The sequence below is a fragment of the Pteronotus mesoamericanus genome, unplaced genomic scaffold (assembly GCF_021234165.1).
Source record: "Pteronotus mesoamericanus isolate MK-2021 breed Mesoamerican mustached bat unplaced genomic scaffold, CSHL_Meso_final contig_163, whole genome shotgun sequence".
In the NCBI taxonomy this organism is placed as follows: Eukaryota; Metazoa; Chordata; class Mammalia; order Chiroptera; family Mormoopidae; genus Pteronotus; species Pteronotus mesoamericanus.
The window spans coordinates 18,768,908-18,786,808 of NW_026555064.1; the positions used below are offsets into that span (position 1 = coordinate 18,768,908).

Consider the following 17,901-nt stretch of genomic DNA (forward strand, 5'->3'; position numbering starts at 1 on the left):
CTGCCTTATGTGCTGGAAGAGATTTAGCAGCGCCCAGCCTCGGCCCACTACAAGCCAATAGTGGGAGACGGCCGACATACGCAAACTATCCAAATCAATAAAGTTATTGGTGAAAATGAAAAACGTGTCTTCTAGTTTACGGAAAAAAAACATAAAGGACTTTTTGGCCAACCCAATCTATCTCTCGGGACACCTCCACAGAACAAGTTCAATTTAGTGAACTCAACTGCATGTCAGTTACAAGTTTATGGGAAACAACCCTTTCCAAACAGCCTTCCCTTCCAGGGTTATCCGGAGAAAACTTAGCAGGCGGGGGAAAGGACTGAAATAGAAATTCTCTGTTCGCCATCCCACACAAAATCGTCCCGCGTGTTTCCTCCCGGGGGGCGTCTGCTGGACGTGCGGGAGGAGGATGCGGGTGTGGGCGTGCCGTGTGCAAAGGAGGGACCGGCGCACAGAGGCCTCCACGCCTGGGCGGGTGCTCAGAGAGCCTTGACCCCAAGAGCTGCCGCCACGGGTAGGAGGGCTCTTACTGAGGCAAAGCAGCGCCTCGGAGATTCGGGAGTAAACGTAGGATATTCCCAAACTATCATCTCACTGGACACTAAGCCGGTTCTGCCTTTGTTAGTTTCCCTGTGGAACTGATCGTTCTATAAATTAGGAAAAGGCAGAAAGAACAATTTGTTTTTCTGTAAAAGGATCATTCACTCATGAGAGGGGGATAAATATCCCCTAAACTCAACTCCCATGAGGTCATTTACCAGAGGTGCTCCGCACGCCTTAGGGAGAATAGCTTGTTTAATTCATTCTACTTTAGTAGTCACAGGAGAGGCTGGGAAGCCTTATCTCATATAACAACTACCATGGAAACACATTTTTGAACAAAAAGGAAATAGAGCAGAAGAAAAAAGCACTAGAGAGAGAGAGCGCAGAACCGGGGAGCAAGTGCACAGCAAGAGAGAAGGGGGCTAGAGCCGCCCAGTGAGAGTGGGGGCGGGGGGAACGCGGGGGAGCCCGGGCCTGTGGTGCGTGCGGGCGGCGCCCTCGGCTGCGGTCGTTGTGCCCCGTGACCTCCGCTGACCTTCAGCCGCCTTGCCACGCACACTTCTCCAGTCTCCACTTCCAACATTGACCTGAACAGCGGCCCCTTTAAAAAGGATTCTCTGAACACAGCAGCGATGATCAGGGCAGCGGCTGTGAGAGCTGGGTCAAGGTCAAGGTCAAGGCTGGCCCCCCACCCCCTTGAGGACATTGGCGCTCCCAACTGTTGCACGTACAGGTGGCAGAAGTATCGGGAACTGTGAGGACGTAGCTGCCGATGTCCCCAAAGAGTGAGCCATCCATCTCCTAATTTCAGGAAGCTCTCATTTTAGGTGGCTCTCTTTAGAAGCATGTTCCTTTCGCTTACTGATTTCCCCTCCGCGTCCATCTGAGAGTTCTGGGCACCATCAGCAGCAGAAGATGAGTGTTCTCAGGGTCTCATCACGAGAAGGCTTGAAAAGCATCGCAAACCAATTATAACTGGTTAAATAGATGCACATAACTTAATCATGCTTTGGCCGTGAAATTGTCGCGGCAGCTGATTTCCTGGCTGGTTTGTTTGTGCCGCTCAGGGAATATGGTGCTTTCCTAACCAGAGACCCTGGACGGCCAGGAAAACAAACAGGTGGGTCCCAGGGCATATTACACCTGAAACATCGTTGGAGGCAAAAATGACAAAACAGAAGCTGTCTTACTTCGGGCACCTCTGAGAAGGCAGGTTCTTTGGGAGAGAGAATGATGCTGGGCAAAAGGAAGGCAGTGGGAAAAGAGGAGCCCACACAGGGATGGATGGTCTCCAGACAAGAAGCCGCAGGCTGAGCCTCCAGGGGCCGAGCGGGGCCGCGGGGTGGGCTGCTGTGGACGCCGCTCGTCCCCGGGGTCGGCGGGCGGCGGGGCCGACGCTACCGCCCATAACTGACGTTCAAGACCCGAATGATTGCTGGAGTCTGCTCACTTCCTTCTCTACTTTCATGGTTGTGAAATGCCAGAAAATTCTGTCAGCTCTTCCCCGGGACCAGGCTGTCACTGGGCAGCGTAAATAAAAGGGAATCAGATGTTCTGGTACAGGCTGGAAGCCGATCACTTAGTTAACCCAGACACAAGAGGTACATTTACACCCTGGATCCCCTCAGGAACAAGTTTGCAGCAGGACTCTCCACCGTGCCCCAAATCCACGTGCGGACACCTCGCCAGGGCCATCTAAGCCCTCTGCGGGGTCTCACGAACGGCCCAGGCCAGGCCGTTGTGCCCAGCAGCCCCGGCTCCGGACAAAGGGGCCTGGCCGTGCAGGCAGTTGCCTCAGTCACTTCGATGTGTCGTTCAACTTCTTTCTGCCTCCGTTTCCTCATCTGTAAGGAGAGAGAATCATAGTCCTACTTTTCACATTATTGCATCAAATGAGGCAAGGCCAATGGGACACTTTGCTCTAGAAGAGTTCGCTTTGATTGTTATTAGCTTTTTGATGGGCCCCGGGTGTTCCCCCAGAAGCAGAGACCCCTGCCCCTTGGTCAGCAGCAGAGGTGAATCTCAGGGGTAACTGGGGTTCCGTTTAAAGGCTGGTTTCAGGGCAGCCTCCGAGCTCACTGAGCAAACCTCGCGGTCTGTGTTTTCCTGCCTCCACTGGGTAACGGTCGCTATCGCTTACAGACCTGCCATGCTCTGTGAAAGAGTTCAAGTGCAATAAAACGGCGGTAAAAGTGTAGCGAACACAACTGGCGGAGGCTCAGATGCCATGTCAGGGTTCTGCAGTGCCCTGTCCCCGAGTGTGGTATAAGACTGTGTGCCTAATAATTCTGTCACGGCCAACTCTGTCCTAAAACGGCGGTGGTCAGGAGGCCCATGCATCCCCTGATGGAAGGGCCACTGCCCGTCAGCTGACTAAACCACGCTCAGTCATACATGTATTATAATTTTTCAAAAAGTATGTAGCTAGTCTTGTGATGAGTTAGACGCCAGTTCGTTTAAAAGCTCCCTTGGCATCCAACATTCCTCCGGTAGGACGCCCTAAGTCAATTTCTGCCACTGGCCATTATGGAAGATGAGGCATTTCTGGGGTTAAACAGGAGTTCATGCTGTAGAACGTAAGAGTCTCTGACACAGCAACATAAAAACCTAAAATCTCTGTATGGCAAAAGAGGCCACAGAGAAAATCAGCTCAATGTGTTTAGCATATCGTTCATGGGAGCGAGAACCAACCCAGCAGATGGGCAAAGAGTAGGAATGACCCTGTTGGCCGAAACAGAAATACGCTGGCACTAAAGACAGGAAATTATGCTAGACCTGACTGTCGATCAGAGAAAGGCAGACCAGAGGCAGGAAGACATTTTTGCCTTAGAATTCTGGCAAGTATTTAAAGTATTCATAATATATCGATGAGGACGGAGGAGGAACGAGAGCTCCGCTGGTAGGAGCGCACACTGGCTTGGCACGTTGGAGGGCAATTTGGCAGCTTCTATCAAAATTTTTAAAAGATATGATCTTTCCACTTAGGAAGTGAAAGGTGGGATGGGCACCTGAAGGTGCACGTTCCGTGTACTTCAAGGTGGAGCTGCTTGAGGACGTTCCCGGCAGCGTTGCTCGCCGCGGGTGGAGCGCGAAGCGCCCGTGCGTCCACCCGGAGGGCAGCCGCGCAGCGAGCACCGCCCCGCGGTCCAAGGGCGGCGCCCGGGCAGGCGTCCTGTGCGCGCAGCCCTGACGTGCTGTTGAGAGAAGGAAAGTGGTAGCGTCTGCCTGGGAAGACTAAATTTTTACGTGAAAAAACATTTTTCTGTCACCTCTAATATGTCTTTTTCTATACATCTTTATCTCCATATATAATTCCCTTTCCTGCAATCTCTATACATGTTCCCCTATATTGTTCTACATCCATAGCAGAAGCGTATAGAACGACATGTAGTCAACTCTCAGGAATATCCCCAGTGAGTAAAAATTATGGGAGAAAAGGAAGCCTTTTTTATTTTTACTTAACACACTGGTAGGTTCTTTGAATTCCTTGATTTGGTTCACAGATGCCTGGCGGCTCCCTGGGGCAGGCCCGGAGAGCAGAGAGAAGGGGCTTCCTGAGGCCGACGTCTGCCGGGAGGCTGGGGGCGGCCGAGCCCTGCCCCGGCTGCTGGTGGTGCATTTGGATCTCCCCGTCCTCCTCCTCCGCCCTCTGTGCTGCCGGTCCCGGAATGGAGGACCTCCAACCTGTGGCCTCGGTGATACCTGTCACAGTTGCCCGGAGACAAGCCACCTGCTGGGAGACCTCTGGTACCGGAGGCAGTGCATGGTACAATCACTTCCTGTCGCCCTCAACACGGGAGGCCTCCCCTGCGGGAGTTGGCCACGCAGACCACGCGCGTCTGCCCACGGGGGAGGGGAGCAAAGTGAGAACAGAAACGGAGTGCATGGCACGCTGAGGTCCCGAGGGAGCGCCGTGAGGACTGGGCAAGCTCGGTGGGCCCGGGCAGCACCCGGCACAGCTGCAGACCTGGCCGGCTTTCTGCCCGCAGCACCGCGAGGCTGCGGCCTCCTGAGCGATGCCGGCCCTGCGCTGTGCGGCGGGCCAGGACCCCGGCGCATTCCTGCCAGAGCGCCGGCCTGGGAGCGCAGACCATTAGAGAAAATCCTTGAAATGTGTCCACGGATCCCCGCGAGGGGGCGACTACAGCTTCCTGCCGTCGCGGTGACGGCTGGGCTCTAACCTAGGAAAGGACACCCGTGGCAGGTCCGCCCCCAGCCTATGCCCCGGTGCGCAGCGTACACAGGAGCCGCGAGCGAGCAAGCCTAGCGCTGGCCGCTCCCGTGGCTTCTCCGCGCCCGGCGCAAAAGGTCTGCGGCTGCCGCTCCCACCAGCGCGGAGGCCGCCCATGCTCAGGGCTTTCAATGCCGGAGCTCGGGTGGCCCATGCGTGAGAACAGGAAAGACACAGTTTGTTTTTCCATCTCTCGCCCTTCCTCCACCGCGCGCTTCCCTCTCCACCCTTAAGACTACATCCTTTGTCTGGTCCACCCGGATATAGCAAGTCGCTGTTCGGGCCTGCGTGCGACCACGCCGGGACAAAATTCAGGGCATTCTGCTCCGGCGGGACACGCGCACCTAATGATCGCTGCCCCGCGAACCTGCGCAGTGGGGGGATGGGATTGGGGCCTCTTCCTCAAAAACACATAAAAAAGAGGGCAGCATACGAATAAAAAGACGGCCGTTCTCCATGTTAAATGGTTAAGAAGTACCTACAGGCTACAAGTCAGGCACTTGACCCAGAGCAAGAGCTGCAGTTGGCTCAGGAAGGCGAGTGTTGGGTGGGCTGCCTCTTGTGAGCTGCTGAGAAGAGGCCGGCCGGGGTCCCTGGGGGGAAGGAAGAGTGTGCCCCCAGATGGGGGCAGCTGTGGCTCGTCACACGCGTGGCTGTGTGGGAGCGCGAGGCCCGCGGGCGTCCTGCGCACCATCCGCTGGAGGCGGCCGCGCTCCCCCGGGTCTCGTGCAGGAGAAGCTGCGCAGAGCGCACACGGCATCCTTGTCAGGCCCAGACTCCTGCCTGGTCTATGAACCGTCTTGAAATACATTCTCGTCTTCAACGCAGGCGTCGTGGCAGGGCTGACTGAATCTGGAGAGTAAAAATGATTACAACTCAAAGAGTAAAAAGCTGATAGACGCCAATTAAATGGTGCTGTGGAGGTAGCGAGAAGGTTAATGTTACTGAGCAGAGAGCACACACTCCGGTAAATCTGAGCCTCCTTTTTCCTACTCTCAGGTGCCTCTCGACGTAGTGACAAGTTCAAGTGAAATGCAGACCGGGCTCCATAAGTTCAAATCACACCGTCAGTTGTGAGTGAAGGTCCTGAGCTCCAGGAAGAAGTCATTACACCCGACTCGCAGAAAGTCCTTAACCCACAGTTTACCCCGCACATCCCCCGCCTTGCAGCAGCTACACCAGCCTCCCCTCCCGCACTTCTGCGCGGTCCTCGTCCCCTTACCGGCACACCCCGCCCCCGCCCCCGAGGCAGTCGGGAAGACCCCCACCCTGGGACAGGCTGCGCAGCCACGCCGTGTCCGCCGGAGCGCCAACCTGCCACGCGCCTCCTCCCACCCAGCACTTCAGCCTCTTCGGGCTTCTAGAAACTCTCCTCTGACCCTCGTCCTTGGCCAGCACGCAGATCGTCCACGACTTCAGCCCACGCCGGCTTCGGGCCTTTCGCCAGGAATGCCTATTTAAGCCCTACCACCGCCTGTGATTAGATCCTAGACTTATCTTCCTTTTGCAAGAACGTGCCCAGGGTCACGTGTGCTATTGATTGTCAGGGCCTGGGCTTGAACCCTAGCACTTCGGTTTAGAGGCTGAGCTCTTAACCTCTGTGGGTAGCGTCTCCAAGGAGACGCACCCTCTTCAGGCAGACGAGGGAAGCTGTACAGCGACGATGCGGGCGGCGGCGGTGCCCGGCAGCAGGGAACCCCAGTCCCTATGTATCTCGAAGGCTTACACGGGGCCTCCCCTGCAGAGCCCCAGGGCACAGGGAGGGCTTCTCGTTGGGCAGTAACGGTCTCACCTATTCTGTAGGACCAGCCTGAGCACCCTGAATAGATGGTCTATGATAAAAAGTTACAGTCGACCTTCAGAGCAAATAGGGCCCGCACTCCAGTTTATCTTGGCTACAAGACGTTCGAGAACAAAGGATGGCGGCTCATGTGTAAGGAATAAGTAAAGGCAACAGTCAGGAGCTCAGTTTGTAAGACCTAACTGGCTGGGGAGAACAGTCTACGCAGCTTCCTCAAATGTCAAGAGCGGCAGGGACAGGAGCCACAGCGAGAGGAGCGCGAGAGAACCGCTCCTGGCCTTGGGGGCTTTCGTTAACCGCCACCGGTCGCAGCTAGAAATGTGTCGTTTGTACCCAGAGGAAATGATATCTGACAGAAGGAGGTAGCACTGCACAACGAGAAAAAAGCATCACATGTGGGTATTTTAAATTTTGTTCCTTGAGAAAACACATCTTGGTCCGGGCGGGAACATTGGCCCTTTTCCCTCACTGGGCAGAAGCACCATGCAGGAGAGATGGACGCTGCAGGGCGATTTAAATGAAGGCAGCGTGTGGACACCTGATTGGTTCCTGCGTGGCCCCTTGGAATCACTGATTCCACGTACAAGTCAGGTTGTTGCGTAAAATGCTAGAAGCCAAGACGAATGTTATTTGAAGATGCTTTGGGGAAGAGCTGGAAGCACATTCTGCTCTAAACCCTTTCACCTGATTAAGAACCTAAACTGTTCTTGCTAACTTGGAAAATACCCCTGATATTTAAAATTTCCTAAAAGGTAGCTCTCCTCCTACCTTTTAGATGGAATACTAGGTGATATCAGTCAAAAGGCATCATTATTACCATACGAAAAAGTCCTGTGAGAAGGCACGCGTGGCCCTTAGTCATTGTTGGAGTGTCTTTATGACTGTCAGGGGGAGCAGGTGAGAGGCTGGCGCGGCGGCCGGAGAGAGCGAGCGCCCTGTGTTTTTGTTTACTCCTTTGAAGTCGTGCAGCACCTACTGTTTACCACGGGCCTCTCTCACACGCTGGCGGCTGGAATTCACCGCGTGCCTCCCTTTTCCTGTCGGAGGCGCGGAGGGAGCGCAGCCGTGGAGCCGGCCCATCCCTGCCCCCACGCGTCAGCACACGCACACGCACACCTAGCCAGTGGAAAAGAAAAAGGGTTACTCACCTTCATCCACTTGACAAAGATTTCCAGGCGGCGATGGGAGGGCTTTAGCTCTCCCTGAAGGATGAATAAATACGCAGCCCTGCTCGCAGCCTGCTCACAGTCAAACCGAGGTGGAAACGGAGACCGAGGTCCTGCTCGCCTGGCGTCTGTGAGACCCCGTCCTGGCACCATGCAGGGCATAGTCCTCTGCCTGATGGTCCTCTTCTCAGGGACAGTGGCCCAAAAGTCCGGCCTCCAGGGGCAGGATCGCCTCTTGATTAGACTGCGCCAGCTTATTGATGTTGTTGATCAGCTGAAAAATTACGTGAATGACTTGGTAAGGCCATACTTGTCCAAACACAGTCTAAATGATATGCTTCCATGAATGTAAAAGAAGCCTTTTGACTTAAAATAACTCAGAACTAATTTTCTTTTGCTCTAGGACCCTGAATTTCTGCCAGCTCCAGAAGATGTGGAGGTAAGACCAGTTGAATTTATTTGTGAAGATATATTTGATGCAAGTTTTAAAATCCCATTAAGAAAGGCATTGACGTGATTGTTTAGGAATATGTTTACTTTCAATGAATTTGGAGGTTTAATAGTTGAGAAACTAGTTCTTTCTATTTTGGTCCAATATTCACTAATTTACCGACCAAGCCAACCAATAAAATGCTACCTACCTTATAAAATATAGTTTTAACCCCAAATATCTCTCAGAATACACCCATGTGGTACTGGTGAGACAGAACAGCAAAACTAGAGACTAAATCTATACCGTGGCCAGTGTCTGAACACTGGCCCCCTGGTAGGATTTTAGGAGCCCTGTGCATGGGAGCTCTGGAGCACCCACGTAACCCCAAGAAATCGAGACCTGCACTATAAGAAGCAGACCTCGCCTTCTAATACAAAGAAAGGAAGAAAGAGAGAGCGAGAGAGAAAGAGAAAAGAAGGAAGGAAGAGAGGAAGGAAGGAAGGAAGAGAGGAAGGAAGAGAAAAGGAAAAGGAAGCCTGGATCGCGGGGGATGCGCAGAGTGCGCCCAGGAAGGCCGCCCGCGCCCAGGACCCCTGTATAGCGGCCTCTGCCAGGCAGGCCTTGGGCCCTCGGTGAGGTCTTTTGAAAGGGCCGTGTTCAGCAACTCACCCCGTCCTCCTGCGCCATCTCCCTCCGCTCGGGCCGGGAGAAGAGGCCTCGTGCTCAGCGTGCTGTGTGCTTGCTCCCTCCCCAGGCTTCGTGCGCCGAGGATATGAAGGCAGTTGGGGAAATTTTTCATTGCCACAGACTTTTAACTGCATAAATTAGAATAACTCCACAAGTGCTGCCAGTAATTAGGACCTTGCAGAGGGGGAGACTTAGGAAGCTCGGTTGCAAAGAAAACAATTATTGTAAATGACTATGTGTAAAAGTGTAGAAAGTGAATGAGTCACAATGATTGTTTTTCTCTAAAATTCACTCTCTAGCTCTGAGCCTAACCACTCTCATTTACTGGGGCCTTTTCCAATAAGCAGCATCTAAAATGAAAGTAGCACATTCAGTTTATTGGAAAGGCTTTTCCAATAAGTAAAAGTATGTCTTAATCAATGTCCTAGTTATCAAAACATAAAGCGTTTTACAGCATCTCCCGCCCTCTGTTTAACTGCTGTGGTTAGAACTCTCTCTCTGGAGTTCTGAGCCGCAGCCTGTAACTCGCGAATTGAGAAGTAAGAAAGATGTGCAACTTTCTAGCTTCAGTTGGCCTAGCGGGTACTTTCTTTATAAGCTTTGTTATGGAGAGGTATGTCTTATCTTCCATCACAACGCGAGGACTTTGTGTGACACTGTCTCTGTGTGGCAACCTGACTGAGCGGTCTGGCCGAAATGCTGCTGAGTGATGGTCTAACAAAGGCCACTGAGTTGCGCTGGCAGGCAAATCAGGAAGGAAGCGAAGAGTTCAAGGCCACCATCGTGTTATATCAAGTTTTTCAGGGCTAGCACTGAAGCAGGATCTATAAGAGACTTAAAAAGATTTAAAAGTTTAATGAAAATCAATTTATGTAAATTTTGCAGGCAAAGATTTATACACAGTCATTATCTAAGACCTCTAATTGGTCTTGGAAGTGTCCTTCTTTCTCTTTCTCATCATAACCAGGGGTCCTGAACCGGTGGTGACTTTGCCACCCCCCACCCCAAACATCTGTCAGCATCTGGAGAGCTATCTGGCTGGCACAGCTGTGGGGGGGGGCTTTGGGGGAGGTGTTTTCTATTGACACCTGGCAAGCAGAGGCCAGGGATGCTACTGAGCATTGTGGAAGGCACAGCCCTGGCAGCTGAGAGCAACCCAGCCTCAGGTGCCCAGCCTCAGGTGCCACCGTGGCGATGCCCTGACTTAAACCCAGTTTGTCTGTGGGACAAAGGTTATTTTATTCAATTAGCACGGCTTCTCAGTGTGAATGGGCAGGGCTTTCTTTGAAGGAAAAAAAAAGTAAGTAGGTTAAAAATAGGCTGTAAGAAGGCAAATATTTTCAACTAGTCAATTGTACAATGACAAAGCCTTGTGCACCTCCTTGCAAAAGCAGCGCTTGCCTAACTGCTCTTGGGCTGGGGACAGGGTGCCGGTCACTCCGGCTTCTGACCCGCACTGCTCCCGGTGTACGGCAGAACTCACGAAGGACAGCGGAGTCCCTGCGTCTTCCTGCGCCAGCAGACCAGGGAGCCAAGCCCTGCTACATCAGGCGCAGCCCTGGAAAGCCGTGCTTCTGCTCCCAGGCGGCGATGCCACACATGAACCTGGGGTCATCGGGGAGCCCCCCAAGCGGCAGGGCTCCTGGGGCTACCTGGACAGGTCCCCCTCTCCATGCCCCTCCGTGGCCACTTCCATGGCACGCCCTCGCTGCTGCTGCGCCGGGGCGGCCTCTCTGCAGGGGCACGGCCTCGCCGCAGCCGCGGGCGGCACAGCCCGCAGCCTCTTTCCCGCGGAGGCTGCCTTTGATGTGCATCGGGAATCCCGTCCAGCAGCTCTGTGTCCGGCCATGGCCACGCGCTGCCAGGGGCCGCGCTGCTGCTTGCAGAGAGCGCAGAGCCAAACCCTGGAGCCTCCGGACACCGGCCTGCAGGAGAGGGGGCCCGGGCTGGCAGGTGGCATCTCTGGCCTTGACCACTCCTGGCAATGGCCCCCGGGGGCTTGATTGGCGGGGCCCCCTGCTTCTTTGGAACCTGGCTTTCTTTCAACACCCATGTAAATGTTAACTCAGCAAAACGGGTCTCTGTGAGAAATGCTGGTTTCTCAGATCAGCACAGATGAAGCAGTTAGCGTTTTCAGTTTCAGCTGGAAAATTTACCTCTTTAAATATGAATATTATTTTTTCCAGTAAGTTAAGCCGGTTGTGGTCAAAAAGAAGAGAAAAGAAAAAACTTCAACAAACAAGAACATGTGGTTTTCAAGGAAAAAAAAGTGCTATAATGAACATTTATAAATAGTTTCTATTAAATAAGCGTTTTCGCAGACAGGGACAGGACCCCACGGTGCCTGCTGAGAGGTAGGCTGCGCTGGCCCGAGGAAGCCAGATAAGATACCTCGGGCTGAGGCCCGGTATGCAAAGCGGGCCTGGGGCTGTGTCTTGAGATGCATGGTATTAATCAACATCCACACGGGGTGAGTGCCTAGGCTGGAAAATGCAAAGCAGGCCAGATGCGATATTCTGCTGATTGACTGCCCAGGAGAGTCAGGGAGTGCTGTTACGCATGGGGCCGGCCTGGCAGGAACTGGCAGGTTGAGGTTTCTGGGCGTGTGGCCACGGCTCCCACACACCCAGGAGTGAAACGGTGCCACGCAGCTTTGGGGGATGCGATAGTATCACAGGCAGTATCACAGGCACCCACTTGCTGCAGGAAAAAAGAAACTTGGATACGAGTTCTTAGATCAGCATTAAAATGTTTCGACGGGTCAGTATAAACTTTGTTCTTCCGATAGATCTCATTTCATTGGCAGGGCGATTTCCAAGATTTTGACTTATGCCCTAGTCACCCGTTACCTCACTAAAGCAGGAGACCCCTTTGGACCCCCCTTCTGGCCCCTTGTCCATTCTTGGAGGCTGCAGCTTCCCTAGTCTCCTACCGTCCGGGGAGCTCTCCTCCCTCCCACTGGCCGGCAAGTCTCCAGCTCTGTCCTGCGCTGCTGGACCAGGCAGAAGCCTCCCCCACCTGGCCCAGGGGCGTGAAGCGCATTTCGGGAAAGCCAGGAGCAGCCCGCGGCCAGGCACTGGGTCTCAGAGGAGGCTGACGCCTCTGCAGGAGGGCGCCCAGGCCTCCCGGGGCCGGGGCTCGAACCCATGCACGGCCCTTGCCAGCTCGGCAGGTGCTCGCTGAGTGCGTACCAGGGAGCGACAGCAACACGTGCAGGGCACTGCCCTAGTCCCTGCAGGGACTTCAGAGCCTCACGATTTAGGAAGTACTTCCTTCTACAGCCCAACTCGGTCTCCCTCCCAAACACAAACCCCCGCCCACCGCCTGCCCCCAGGCCTCCGAGGAAGCCGCTCTGGGCCTGTCTTGTCAATCCCTCTGCATCCGCCCAAGCCAGGGCGGCCCAAGACACCATTGCGCGAGTGGAAAAAGAGGATCGGGGAGGACGTTCTGGCTTTCTGAGTCACTTTTGGGCACCCATCCACAAATGATTTCTTTTTCAGAGACACTGCGAGCGATCGGCGTTTTCCTGTTTCCAGAAGGCCCAGCTGAAGTCAACAAACGCAGGGGACAGGGAGCCGAAAATCAGCGTGTTAACTAAGCAGCTGGCGCGGTCGCTGCCCCTGACCCGCGCAGGGAGAAGGCAGAAGCAGAGACAAGTAAGACTGGCCCCGATGCCTGTTTTACCCAAGGGGACTAAGTGTATCTAACACACACGCACACACGCACACTCTCAGAAGGAAAGGAGCTGAGCAGGCCCGCGAATCCAGTACCGAAGACACAGGTAGGGTGGTGCTGAGATGTGTCCAGTTAAGCACCTTCACTTGCTAGACCAAAGGGGCTCAGTAATCTGCCGCCCGCAGACAGGAAAAGCCAGAACTTCCAGCTCCTCACCGTCTGTCGGTCACAAGCTCACACCACCACACCAGGCTGACATTTCAGGTGCTAAGTGACCAGTGGTGGCCTGCTGTGTGGCTCTCAGTAGCAATCAGGGTAAAGTACACAAACCGAGAAAATTAAAAAAATATACATACATGAACAATACACATATGAAAAACTGTGCACTCTCTCTGTGATCAAATAATGGAAATTAAAACAAGGAAATCCTATTTTTTCCAGTAACGAATTTTAAGGCCCAATAATGGTAAGAATGCTCTATGTGAATACAAGTAAGACTTTTTACAATATACATCGAAAGCCTTAAAATTTTTCATCCCTTTAATTTAGTAATCCTACTTCTAGAAATTTATCCAATAAAATAAACAAGGATGTATATGAAAAACTATTCAGGGATGTTCTTTGAAGCACAGTATAAAATAGTGAAATATTAGAAGTGTTATGTGTCCAAAGATAGTAATAGTTCAATCCTGTGTTGGAATACAAAGCTACCATTGTGTATCATATTTTTGAAGAATATTTAACACGCAGGAATTGTTTGTGATAAGTTAAGTGTAAAAAAAAAAAAAAAGCAAATTACCAATCCGTGTAAGTACATAAATACAAAGAAAAAAATCACTGGGAAGATGTATCTCCAAACACTGCCACAATTGTCTCTGAACAATTTTATGTGTTTCTCAATTTTTTCAGTGAGCATGATTTATGTCTCTAATTGGAAAAAAATACATTTTCGATGAACATTTTATTCAATAGGAAAAATGTTTTAAAGAATGTCACTTTTTCATTGATTTCTAGACGTGCCCTTCATGTGATTCTTATGAGAAAAAGCCACCCAAAGAGTTCCTAGAAAGACTGAAGTCGCTCATCCAAAAGGTACGCCTTAACACACATTGGCTTTCTGACCGCGCGCCTGCCCGGACCGCGTCCTGCATCGGGTGCTCACTCACAGTCTGCTGTTTCCACAGATGATCCACCAGCGCCTCTCCTAGAGCCCGTGGGAGGGAAGGTTTCCGAGGCCCTGCCGGCAGCTGGACACTATGTGACACACTATAACACGGCCGTGAGATACACTCCTGGGTATTCCACTTGCGGGGACGCCATACATCAGTGAGCGGAGGACTCAGATAAGGGTTCAAAGTTAGGACTATTCCCCCCATCGCTACGCAAGACTTCGGTTCAATCCGTGTGGTCTGTGTTTGTCCAACTTGAAAAAAACTGTCTACTCCTTAGAATCTGATTTCTTATGTTACGGATTTCTGTGACTTCTAAAATTTGTATTTAATGGCCCAACGATCACACTTCTTGGTTGGGCAGAAACTTAAAATTTTTAACCAAAAATGCATTTGGGAATTTATGGATCTTCTATTAACTTTGATCTTGATTACCACAAGAATAGGGCCTCTGATAATTATAACCTAAAAGTTGCACGCTTTCATCCAAGCTGAAAAATATAGAAGCATAGAGTCAAAAAGGAAAGTTGAAATCTTTAGTCACTTAATGAAATGAAAACTGAGTGTTTAAAAATGTATTCCCGAAGAGTTTACTGTTTATCGCAGAATGTCTAACATATAAATATATAATTTATTTATGTGCCAGGGGATATCTTTACTAGATGGTTACACAAAAAGTCTTACTTCCTTATTGAGGTGTGTTGAATATTTAAACACCATAGATGTGAATGTATTTATTAAATAGACTCTTCTTGTCTTTTTTCTGTATGTGGGTTTAGTAGCACATTTCCAGCTCAAGCCCCCGTATGAGCTAACACTGTGCGCTTGCGGAAATGGCGGTCCAAGTCTGCGGAGGGCCAGCCTTCGGAGATCTAAAAAGCTCACAGCCGCTCTCCCTGAGACGGTTGTGATCGCTGCATGAGGCTGAGCCAGTAACTCCAAATGCCCAGTGCCTTCCTCCTTTCTTTTTCCCCTTCTTTTAAAAATGACAGTTTGCGTTTGCATGCTTTACCTAAGGCAGATTCGGTCACCTGTAGAAAATTGAAGCCAGGACACACACAGAGAGTCCAGGACTCCCATCCTGAGAGAGCGCAGACTTGGGCACCGACGTGCCGGCCGCCCAGGCGTGGAGGTGAAAACCCGCAACCCGCTCTAACTGCTGTTTCCTAGCAATTCCACAGCTTGTTCAAGGGGGGGCGTTAGAAACTCTAGGAAAAGAAAATCTTCGCTCGGACATTATAAGCTATTTGAGAATCTCTTATTGTTAAAATGGCTGTGAGTGCCAAGAAAATGTTGTACAGGAAATGCTTTATGCTCTGAGAAGAAAAATTATCCACTTAGAAGCATTTTTAAAACAAGTGTTTTTATAGTTCTACAAGATATGTTAGGAATCAATTATGCTATCAAATCTCCATGAGATGTGTTATCATCAGAAACAACGTATTCTGTTTTGAAACTTTAAGATGCTCTCGCACAGGCATCAGGCAGACAAGCGCACAATGTGCCGCTGCACGGGGAGCCCTCGGTGCACGGGGAGCTGGCCGGGCCGCGGGGGAAGCTGGGGAGCAGGCGGAGGTGGCTCAGCGCGAGGGGTCTTCGTTCCTTGTTTCTGGCTTTCTAGTTGTTGACTTCTTTGACACTGTGATTTTATATTTAAAATAATATATTTATTGTGGTATGTTTACTGTTAATAAGTCTCTGTTATAATCTGTTTGACCAGAGATTTTACCTTCAAAGGAAAAGTAATTTAGTGGGGTGTTGGCTAAGGGCCTTCACTCACCCGAGTCCAGAGGCTCGGGCAAAGATGCTCTCAGCATCCCGAGAAAAGGCAACGCACCAGCGTAAATAAGATGAGGGGCGAGACCCGAACAGCTTCCCCGCTCTGTGTGCCAGACCAAGCCAGCCCTTGAAAGCCCGAGGAGGCTAACCCATAGCATTAGTGGTCACCTACGATGGTGACACAGGACACCTGCAATCTTGCTGGCTGTAGCACTTGCTTAAATTTGGGGGGTTTCTATTTCCTCTCTATAGAATGAGGCTGTTTGCCTTTTTTTTTTTTTTTTTTTTTTTAAAGAGCTTTGTGTGTTTCTGAGTTGCTAAAATTCTGGATACTCCTATGGGAATATCTGACCACACTTCTGAGTAAAAGTTTCTACTAAAATCTGATGTATAAGTGGTCAACTTTATTCCAATAGAATTTGTAGCAATACTCACTGTGGGAACAAGGAAAACGTTCAAAAAAAAAAAAAAAAAAAAGGAAGGAAGAGAAAGGAAGGAAGGAAGAAAAATATTGGTGTAGGTCACAGGAGTTCAGGGAAGTAAGTCAGGATTTCTATATTTTAGCTGAAGGTGTCTTCTTTGGACACTTGCATAGAACTGTAGCATTATTATCTATGTTATTGCTCTATTGTATTGACATTTGCATCTGAGAATTTAGTTTTAATATGAACTCTGTACTTTATAACTTAATGATTATTTATTATATATTTGGATTTAAATGTTTATGTTCATGGCTTCTTATTTAAGACCCGACCGTATTAAATACTACCCAGTCAGAACCACTGTCTTCTGTTATTCCCTGGAAATGCTTCATTCACTCTCTCAGCAGAAAATAAAAGACGACCCTTAGTTCCTGGAAACTTAGTTTTTTGCATGTATGTGCTAAAGACGATCTGCTTGTCTTACACACGTCACCGCAATGGAACTTTCCACTGCCTGCCCTGCCCCTGGGATGCCACGACCTCTGTGCCTCCCGAACCGGGGGCCGGTCCGGGAGGGATGGAAGGCAGCCTCCCCAATGCCCGCTGCTCTTGTGCGAACCGCTCTCCTAGCTTGACTGTCCCCTGCTTCTCATGGATGACCGCCATCTCGCGAGCACCCCTCCAGGATCTCTGAGGGCCTGGGCACGTCCTCTTCCTGACATCCAGCTTCTGCCACCCGCCGGGGACTTCAGCGCCCACCATGGGGGCTCGCCCACACTGCAGTCCCCGGAGCCTTAACTGCCTCACCCCCCACCCGCGCCTTTTTCTCTGTCCCTGGCCCACGCCAGTGCCCTGCGCCTGCCTTTATCTCCCGGAACCATCCTCTGTCTGAAATCTTTGTGTAGATAAAACCATCGCCTGCTAGTCCCCTAGCTCTCACACTGCCTACTTCTCTGCCACCGGTCCTGAGGCCCCATCAAACAGCCACCCCCTGTTCCCTCCACTGATTAGTCCCCTTTGTGCCCCATGGAGCCTGGGCCGCCGCCACCCTCCAATGCGGTCGCAGCAGCACACACAGCCGCGTTCTTTCCGAGGACCTGCCTACAAACTCCCTTCCGGGCTGCTCTGTCTCAGTCCCCTAATCCAGTTCAAACACTGGCTCTGTCCCCCGCCTGGGGATGCTTTCCCACCCCCCACCCCCGGCTCTTTGGGGTCACTTTCCCCCTTCGCTCTCAGCCCTGAGAACTCACCTGCTCCCACGTCTGTTCCCCCCACTCCAGTCCCCAGGCAAGCAGGCCAGGACCTCGCGTCCCGTGGGAGAGAGATCTGGGAGTGGGAAGAGCGGTCTCCACCTGCCTGCGCCCCTCACCCTCTGTCTGCTCACCAAGCCTCCGTAATCTGCTACCTGTCCACCCCTCGTCCTGCTGCCGTGGCATCAAAACGGCCCTTTCCCTGCACCGCCGCAGCTCTCCGAGGGTCTAAGTCCTCGTCCCCGCTGCCCCCCTGCCGCCCTCTGACCGAGGGGGCAGCCCCTCCTCCTGACTCTCGTCTTCCCTCCCGGGCCCACACCTGCGGCATCTCTCCCCCGCCGCTGTCCCCTGTCCTCCCTGCAGAGGCTGGTGCTCCTGAGGATTCTGGCCTTGGCTACCCGCCCACTTAAGCATCTTCCCTCAACAGTGGATGAGGTCCTGTGTTCCAAGTACCCTCCCATATGCTGCGGGCAGGATCTGTAGAGAAAGGCTACCTCCTCTACCTGAGAATTCCCAGACCCGGGCGGCCACCGTCTCCCTGGAGACTTCCGTCTGCGCCCCCGGCCCTTCGCCTCAGTGTCCCTGGATCGGCTTCCGTCCTACCCCCGCAGCCAGGCCTTCTCCGATTTCCGGGCTCCCTAATCTCAGCGACGGCCGCACCCCCGGCCTCCGACGCCCCACCCCCTCTCACAGGCTGTCCCGACCACCGCCCCGCTGCTTCCTCTCTCCAGCCCAGCCGCTC

At 52.1% G+C, this 17,901-nt stretch overlaps 1 protein-coding gene across 1 annotated transcript; it reads left to right on the forward strand.

Moving 5' to 3' along the window:
- Positions 1-7,787: 7,787 nt before the first annotated feature.
- Positions 7,788-13,747, forward strand: IL21 (interleukin 21). The gene is made up of 5 exons (XM_054562095.1): positions 7,788-8,042; positions 8,148-8,183; positions 12,365-12,520; positions 13,554-13,631; positions 13,724-13,747. Exons 1-5 carry the CDS (start codon positions 7,788-7,790, stop codon positions 13,745-13,747), a joined length of 549 nt encoding a protein of 182 aa, XP_054418070.1.
- Positions 13,748-17,901: the final 4,154 nt, after the last annotated feature.

Bases quoted from the DNA above. Each gene is read 5' to 3' on its own strand.
- IL21 (XM_054562095.1), top strand. From the start codon at position 7,788: ATGAATAAATACGCAGCCCTGCTCGCAGCCTGCTCACAGTCAAACCGA. The intron at 8,184-12,364 runs GTAAGACCAGTT...TTTCTTTTTCAG, and splicing joins CAGCTCCAGAAGATGTGGAG to AGACACTGCGAGCGATCGGC. The intron at 13,632-13,723 runs GTACGCCTTAAC...CTGTTTCCACAG, and splicing joins TGAAGTCGCTCATCCAAAAG to ATGATCCACCAGCGCCTCTC.